Source organism: Poecilia reticulata, linkage group LG20 (assembly GCF_000633615.1).
Source record: "Poecilia reticulata strain Guanapo linkage group LG20, Guppy_female_1.0+MT, whole genome shotgun sequence".
In the NCBI taxonomy this organism is placed as follows: Eukaryota; Metazoa; Chordata; class Actinopteri; order Cyprinodontiformes; family Poeciliidae; genus Poecilia; species Poecilia reticulata.
In genome coordinates, this window is record NC_024350.1 from 10,233,129 (window position 1) to 10,241,980 (window position 8,852).

Consider the following 8,852-nt stretch of genomic DNA (forward strand, 5'->3'; position numbering starts at 1 on the left):
AAGGGTTTTTAGGCAAGTTTTGTGACGGCCCCCCAAAGATAAAGTGGGTGCTTTAATTGAAAACCCCTCGCCTTTGTCGTGCCTTTCTTATGTGGGGATTAAGCTCATGAATATATGGTTAGTATTTTGTCAACTGAACTGCGGCAGATTAAACACGTACTAATATATTTTGGCTTTTGGGAAAATATTCCTCTTTTGAGCACCTGTCATTGCAAGGTAAGACAGAAAGCACATATTTTTTCTTTGCACCTTTTATTAATTGTTTTATATACTTTTAAAATATTTTTTTTCCTGGAATTAAGCCTCTAATTATCGAGGGAATTTAAAATAATAATACTAACTCATTTTACCAATGTCATTTATTCAAATTAATGTTATTAAGCCAGTAAATTACAATCACTTAATATGAAAAACAAATATCCTTCACTCATTTCCTCTGGGAAAAGTTTTGACATAAATAATTATCTAAAAACCTAATAATTCATAAACACAGGTGGAAATCTACACAAGGCGACATTCATTACACACTACACCGAGTGCAAATTGATCAAAACAGGGTCTCTTAAAATATACACGACCTTGTTTTGAAAATGATCCTTTTTCTCTTACTTTTCAAGCTTTTCTCTCTCTTTCTTTTTTTTTTTTTTTTTTTTTTTTACACAATATTTACAATTTTTCTCTCACACAGTCAGATCTCGTTGCTCGTATGTCCTGGAGTGTCAGAGTCAGCTGAAATACCACTGCTGTGAAAATCAAATTTAACCAAATACAGAAACGTAGATGATCTAGAAGGTAAATTTTAATTAGATATACATTCGCAGTGGTGCGGCCGAGTGTGACAGATGGACAAGCGAGCAGTGGAGAGGAGTCAGGCTTGCAGAGAAGGCTATGGAAGGTCTATGGACAAGTTTTCCTTTGGTTCAGGGTGTGTGTGCGTGTGTGTGTGTGTGTGTGTGTGTGTGTATGTGGGTGAGGGKGGGGGGGTGGTGGGGTGGACCTCCTCTGACTCGCCTTTGTTAAACATGCAGACTGGCTCAGCCCACATAATAATGCATACAGATTAAGCAGAGTTAATGTCGAGCACTCGTGTTGTTCACATCCGAGGAACTCTGTTTTATAAAAGTCTGGGTTCCCCTGCCGTTTTTTCAGCTCTGTGCTAGGGGTGAGTGTGTGTGTCTCGCCTTCAGGAAAGGAAATGAAACCATGAAAAAAATAAATAAAAAAAAATCCTGGTTGTTAAACGTAAACCACCAAAAAGCTGTTTCAATACCTCATGTTTGAAAGATTATAAACTGTTATTTTTTAAATTAAAAGCTCATTTATTTGTTACATTCCGCCTCTAGTGACTTGTTTGCTTTATATTTTATTAAGCATATATGTATATGTATGCACTGTAAACAATCCCCAATGCACTTTTGAGTGACTGTGGAAGGAGCAATAAGTATTTGAAATAGATAGCTATATAAATGTATTTAATCTTTGGATGTTTTTCAAAATATTCTTTTTAACCGAAAGCTCTCGTGATATTGAGTTTAATGTTATGTGTTTCTGGAAACTACGTGAAAGAATGGCAACGATGCTTATCAGAGACACACAGACACACTTTCTCAGCCAGTGCTCTTCTGCATTTGGTCATGCTATTTTTGTTGGGGAAACATGAGGTAACTGGGAAGGTTTAACAAGGGGCAGGGGGGTTCATCATCAGGACGACAGCCTCCAGAGGTATGAATGTTTTGCTTTTCTTGTTTTTTTTTTGTTTCGTTTTTTTCTCAGAGGGTGCGGGGTGTCATGGAATGGGGCGTAAGCCCAGGACGGAGGGGAGGGGCGAGAGCTGCTGCTGAGTGTTCAGCACACCTCCTTCCCTGCGGCTCCCGCTGGCAGGATGTTAAGTTGGGTGAGCTGAGCCGAGTGTTCCTTGGCCTTGAGGCGCAGCGCGGCAATACTTGAGGCCCTGCGGTCCGCCGCCGCCGCCGAGGAGGATGAGGAAGAGGAAGAAGAGGACGGGTCGGGCAGGACAGAGCCTGCGTGGGAGGGGTTCTCCACTGGGGGCGCGGGCTGACGGAGGAGGGCTGCAGCAGTGGAAGCACTTGTCAGGGGACCCATACTGGAGAACAGCCTGGAGGAAGACCAGAGTTCAACCATCTAAATTAAAATAAACATGTTTAGGTTGATTTATGCATTGTTAGATAGCACATCAGAGTGGTTATTTTGAAGCTAAAGGTGTTTGGCTCTTATATTAGAGTGAAGTGTGACAGTTGCAGAAGAGGAACTCTCTTTTACACTCAGAGAAATGATCGATGATGGGACTAGATCTTCAGAATTAAATCCTGACAAAATGTTAGTACATTGTAACATTTTAACATTGTAACATTGTAACATTGTACATTTTTTACTGTAGTGTTATTTGATTAATCCAGTGTAAAAGTTTAAAATATGTTGAGTTGCTGTGCATTTTGATATTTTTTTTATTTATTCCACCTTAATACGTGTTTTCATTTGCATAAAAAATATATATGTACATAAATAATTGTATATACATATTTAAATTATTTCTTATTTCTAACCTGACTGTGTTCAGTGGAAGTATAAATGCAGCGAACACAGTTTTCAGCATTCTATATCGGTAAAGCTAATTGTGTCACACGGTGTTGGGGTGGGGGGCATCACCCTCTCCTCACAGCTTGATTTGCAGGTTCACACATTTGGTTAATTTATTAACACATTTAACAGGTTGATTAGGCCAAACTGTGAATGGCTAGCAGTGTAGCACATTTATAATCAGACACGGAGATAAACATAGACAAGAGTGTGACTGAAGACCACCTCCCATTAGAGCTGCACTGTGCAGTGGGAGTTTATCCTAAGCCGACTTGCTGCTGGGGTCTTTTCTGCACAATGGTTGTGATTTACTTTAAAATACAGGGATGAATGTGAGGGTCATATTTTATGGGAGGCCTGCTGCAAAGATAGGCAGCTTGAGACATAAACAGGAGCAAAGAGCAAATATTAGAGCTGCAGGAGGTGCTGTGCATCCGATCAACTGGGGCTTAGCAATTACTTTATCTTTTGCTGTTATTGTTTAAAAGATTCATCATGACAAGAATTAATCACACTATGATAATAACAACACAAACTACTGGACGATGTTTGCAAAAACCAGAAACAAATAGCAACGTTGGAATCAGTCGTCAATTTGTGTCATTATGGCTCACTGTCCAGGGCGGCACAACATATGGGGTACCATGTCAGTTGCCCAGTGAGGTTTTTTTTTATTGCTTATTTATAAGTCCAATCAATGGGGAGTGGGCACGCACCTGTACTATGTACAGCATACACTGTAAAAAAATATTATCATAAATTGCAGGTGGTAAAGTTAAAGTCTAATTCTAAAGATGTAGCTTGGACCCAAATCAAAAAGATGTCTCATTGTTTTTACTGAGTCAAGACTGCATTTGATAATCTCCAGTTTAAATGACAAAATACTGAGACTAAACAGACCAGAATTGGACTTAAAAAATTTTCAAAGCACAATTTAAGATTTCTAAAATCTTTTTCTCTTTGTAAAAATACAAAAAATGGCATTACAAATACACTTTAGATTTAGACAAATGTTAAAAACACAATATGAAGACTGGTCAAACCATGCTAAGCCTGAACTGAATTTTTCTATGGTGAATACAATGAATTGTGGATGTTTTGATGATTTATGAAACATCATAGTTTATTAAAACGAACTAAAAGTAATGTCATTGCTAGGTTGCTCTTTCATTCTGGTTAAACAGATGGAAGGGCTGCTGCACCCAGATTGGCATTTATACCATAACAGCCAGTAAAAAAACCAGTTGGTATTTACTTTCGCTGTTTTCTTATTTCTTCAAAGTTGGTTCTAAAAGAGTTTCAGCAATCACTGCATTTATGTTTCAAAAATATGTCTGAATATAATTATTACTACTGGACGATAAAGTCTTTTTCATCATGGGCAACTTTTATCTTGGGTTATGACTGTATGCAGTTTACACAATACGTGAATGAAGTTATACTTTGAATTGTTACCATTACAATAAATGCCTCAAATGGAGATTAACTCTTAAAAGTTCATATCTCTACAGGAGCAACTCACCTGCCAAAAGTGGGTCCGATAAAGGCTGGGTGGCGGAACATGGCAGCAGTGCCCAGGAAGGTGCCCAGTCCCAGTGGGGTAGCCAAGGGTGGAGCAGAGCTGTTGTGAGGCGGTGGGGCCAGGCCTGGGAAGGCAGCGGCTGCAGCTGCAGCAGCTGTCCAGGCGGACTCCAAGGCTGGATGCGGGTGAGGAGGGAATGGCCCTCCTTCTAGGTAGTGGCTGAGAGGATGGCCTGCAGCAAGGGGGCCTGGGAAGGGCAGGCCTGATGGGTGGGCCTGCACCCCTGCCTTCTCACGCTTCCTCCACTTGGCCCTGCGGTTCTGAAACCAAACCTAAAGACGGAAAGACTGATGAAGGTCTTCCACAGTGTGAAATCATTACAGGGATTAGTAATTTAGCTTTACTGTCATCAACGCGACGAGTCTCTGTTGCACTGTCAGTGCTGTCTAGTTCACGTGCATGGCCAACAGGCGGAAAGTCAGCAATAATTACATGCACGGTAAACCCCGCCGCTCACGGCTCCTTAAATCTACTTTCTGTCTAATTAAACACCCTCCCTTTTAGACGGGCTTCTCGGGGGGAGGGAGGGGGAGGAGATAATTAAGAGCGTTGTTAACAAAAGATCCAGAAAATTACCGCTGAACTGGCTCCAATAACAATTAATGCGCTTTAAATTAAATTCTTAAGAGCCGCAGAACTTCCACGCAGGAGAGTATTTAACTTTCCCACGCATCCGCCGCTGCACAGTTTGCTCTGCAGACGCTGCAGAGGAACCTCTCTCACAATGAGCAAAATGTCAACATGTGGAAAGTGACAGGGACGTAACGTGCATTATTCCCCGAGGGGACTGTTTAGCATTACACAGCCCCTCGGGAATTTATGAGTTTTTATCACCTCCTGATGGCGCCCGTTAAGTGATTTGTTCACCTACAGCCCACCACCCACCCCTCTCCGCCTCCCCTTAAAGAGACATCTGTTGTTTTACCGTCGCCCATAACCTCTTGGAGTTTCCATCGTGTTTGAACTGTCTCTGTGGTTATGAGTCCGGCCTTTGGACATGCAAGACACGCTTTCAGAGCCAAACCGTGGACGTGCGGGGAGAGTGGGGAGGGGGTGCAAACACCTTTAATGGTCTCTCATTCGCTCCCAAGTGCAAAGCATCGGATCAATGCAGGTCTATTGCAATCACATAATGGGAAATCAAATAGCATTATCCCTCCCCTCTTTTTCTCCCTCGCTCACACACACACACACACACACACGCACACACACATTCCGGCCTCGCCCCCCTCTATGTGCCCCCATCTGATGGGAATTCAAACACCAACTCATCCCGGGAATACAGACACTGTTTGCTCCTGCACTAAGTGAGTCTTTTATGAATCGCCGGCGTCGGCTTAATTGCCACTAAAACGTTCCCCAGTTCGCGTGTAATAACATTCAATAACAGGAAGGACCTTCCCCGCACAGCGACTGGGGGCCATTTAACACATTTTACTGTAATAAATTATTGCCTCAAATTGGCCCATAATCGTTGATCCTCAATCAGTGACGCATATCAGCAGGTTATTATCCAGGGGACATTTCACAGAGGACTGATAAAGCATTAGAGGATGTTGTTCTCCCCCCCCCCYCCCCCCCACACACACACACACACTCTCCCCCTCCCTCTCTTTCGATTTGCATTACTGCATGATTCACTTTATAGAAGAAGGAAGCACTCACCTGAACGCGGGCCTCGGTGAGATCCAGGCGCATTGCGAGCTCCTCTCTGCAAAGAATAATAATAAAAAAAATAATAGGAAGAAAGAGTAGAAAGGAAGGAGTCGAGGTTACAGGCCATCGTTTGGAAGCACATAGAATTGCTGTTTTGTCCCCTCCTGTTGTTAACTGTCAACAATAGACGACCAAAATAGGTTGGATAATTTTTTCTTTCTTTTTTTTTGTGCAAAAAGACGCCATACCCATATTCTATTTTCCCCTGTCACGCGTGGGTAGAAATAGGCCTAGTGATTGTTAGATTTTCCTTAGCCAAGGCCTGTCACTGTAACAACATAATGGTCGGAATAATGACATCTAAACTAGCCTGACACAAAGCAATTGGCGCTCCCTCCAGATTTAGCAGCGAGATGGGGCCCCGCAGTCCAAATTAGACCGACTCTCTTTAAAGTAAATCGACTGGAAAATATGAATAATCCTGCGCCGATAGAGGAAATGTGGAAATATATAGGGTAAAGAAAAGACATTATAGAATGAATATCCTTAAGACCGTGTAATTCTTTTTGAGTTTGTTTCGTTTTGCACGTAAGTACTCAACTTGCAAACCCAAAATAACAAAAATTTTTTTTTAAAAATAAATAAAATGCAACGTTGCTCTTCTTTCCCAATATTTCAGACATGTGCCTGAATTGGTCTGTAAGCCCATCGGCTCTATAGTCTGATCCAATTTCTCCTCCTGACAGTGACACGTTTTACGGGTTCAGGTTTTTATCAAACGTCCCAAAACGAGCAGCAAAGACCGGGCTAAACATGCAAGAAACCTGTATACTATGGGCAGTTTATGACGTGACCCGCACAGAAACGTAAGATGGATTTTTTTTTAAATTGCTTTGTTAGAAAGTGATTGTATTTTTTTATGAATAAATGCAATTAATTAAAAACTTTAGGTAATAAAATAATAAACATGAATTCCAGGGATTTTTTGTGGGTTTTTGCGTAATAGGAAAATGTTTTAAAACATTAATAATAATAATAATAATAATAATAATAATAATAATAATAATAATAATAATAATACGTTATTATTATTATTATTATTATTATTATTATTATTATTATTATTATTATTATAATAAAGTTAAATTGTAATATTTTTTATTAATAATATTAGTAGTACTACTACTGTTGATTCTTTAAGATTTTTTTAAATAGCAGGCAGTCCCCTATACCGTGGAGCTGGAAAAATTAAGTAATATTTTTAATTTACAGATATTAAACACGTACTGCTATATAGATTATCCTCTTTAAATTGTGCATATATTTTTTTTAACCATTCCTTAATTGAATTAATATTTATTCGTTTGTATTTTCTAACCTTGTGAACACGTCGGGGTAGTGCGTCTTCTGGAAAGCCCTCTCCAGCTCCTCCAGCTGGTAGCTGGTGAACGTAGTCCTGTATCTTCTCTGCTTCCTTTTCAGCATCCCCTCCTCGGAGTCGCTGCCCGCCGACAGACACACGCTGTCCTCCCCGTCCCTCACGTCCCCGTCTCCGGCGTTCAAGCTCTCCTCCCTCTCCTCGTCCTTCGGGGACAGCGCGGCCGCGTCCGCGCAGCTCCCCTCCTCCTCTTTTCCGCCGTCCTCCTCGAACTTGAGGGGCCCGAGCTCCACCAGTCCGAGTGCGCCGTCCTCCGAGGCCTCCCCTGGACTCTGCTCGCCCTCTCCCCGGTGAAGTGAGGCGTTCTCCCGGTAGGACTTGCTGCGGCTGATGCTCACCTGCGGCGCCTGGCTGATTTTGAGGCTCTCGCTGGCCTGCTCCAGGAGCAGCCTCTCTCTTTCCAGCTTCTCTGCGTGGTCGTGTAGGTATTTCCCCCCCGGTCCATACAGCCGACGGAGTTTGGGAGGCAGGTGCAAGTCAGCGCCGAGAGAAAGGGGCTCTTTCGTTGACCCTGAGGAAATTGGGAGTGCGGGAAACATAGTAGAAGAAAAAAATATTTACACAAAACTGTATCCAGGCAGGAATTAATTTGTTAATACCTCGTTAGGAACATAAAATCGAATAATTTCACAGGACAGTAAGCAATTCGTCCTGCTTAGTAGAAACAACTCAAATTTAATCATGTAACACGCGCACTTACCTGATACAATTTAACAACTTAAGCAGACATATGGGCTTACTGTTTACACATGTCACCAATTCCACCCTGACTCTCCAAAGTATCTTTTCAAAGTTTAGATTCAGCTTACCGTCAGTCGTCTTGTCAAACTCTCCTCTGCCGGGCAGACCGGTCAAACTTTGCGCCCCAATCAGTCTGACCTTACAGGGACTGCGGCGGCCCAGAATGCTGTCTATGCAGTAAGAAGAGAGCAACGTCGGGGATTTGCTGCTCTTTCTCTCACCCCGGTCTAGAATATCTTCCTCAAACTGAGCGCTCATGTTGACGCCTGGCTTCTGTCAGTCTCCCACTTCTCTCGGGGTGCTTCTGCTCCCTCTTCCCCTGTCCTCTCGCTCTGTGTGGGTGTGGGTGCGTGTCCTCTACTCCTCTCTTCTCTCTGTCGCTGCTCTGTCACTCTCTGAGCTAATGACAGGCAGCGGTTCGTCCGTCTCGCGCTGCACTCTGCTCCTGTACCGCGCGCTCATTCAACGTGCGTGGAGGATGTAACCGCGCGCCCGATTGGCTCGTGTGTGTGTGTCCGCCTGAAGAGAGACAGCGCGGAGCTGCTTTATATATTTTACGATTAAAGTTAATTTGAGGGAAAGGTGACAAAACCCGACATGGAATACGCAGTTTTCCTCCGCGGAACGAACTCAGAGAGGAGCATTTTACAGTCAGTGGGATTTCAGTTTGATCAAAGATAACACTTATTTATTTAACAGATTTTCACCAACGTGCAGGATAGAAGCAAACATCATTGTTGAAGTTCTACAATGTCAGGAAAACACAATGACTTAATCAGTAATGCCTGCTGGCATAAGAGTTCATAACAGGTGTAAACAACAACCATTGTGCCTGAA

The 8,852-nt window shown here is 42.5% G+C and overlaps 1 protein-coding gene across 2 annotated transcripts; it reads right to left on the minus strand.

Moving 5' to 3' along the window:
* Positions 1-341: 341 nt before the first annotated feature.
* Positions 342-8,529, minus strand: arxa (aristaless related homeobox a). 2 transcript variants are annotated; one of them, XM_008438604.2, is made up of 5 exons: positions 8,084-8,529; positions 7,215-7,785; positions 5,846-5,891; positions 4,121-4,452; positions 342-2,116 (listed from the first exon to the last, which is right to left on the minus strand). In XM_008438604.2, exons 1-5 carry the CDS (start codon positions 8,271-8,273, stop codon positions 1,846-1,848), a joined length of 1,410 nt encoding a protein of 469 aa, XP_008436826.1. In that variant the 5' UTR covers positions 8,274-8,529; the 3' UTR covers positions 342-1,845. The 2 variants fall into 2 exon arrangements, with proteins under 2 accessions (XP_008436826.1, XP_008436827.1); XM_008438605.2 differs by having other exon boundaries at positions 1,994-2,142.
* Between the last annotated feature and the right edge of the window lie 323 nt (positions 8,530-8,852).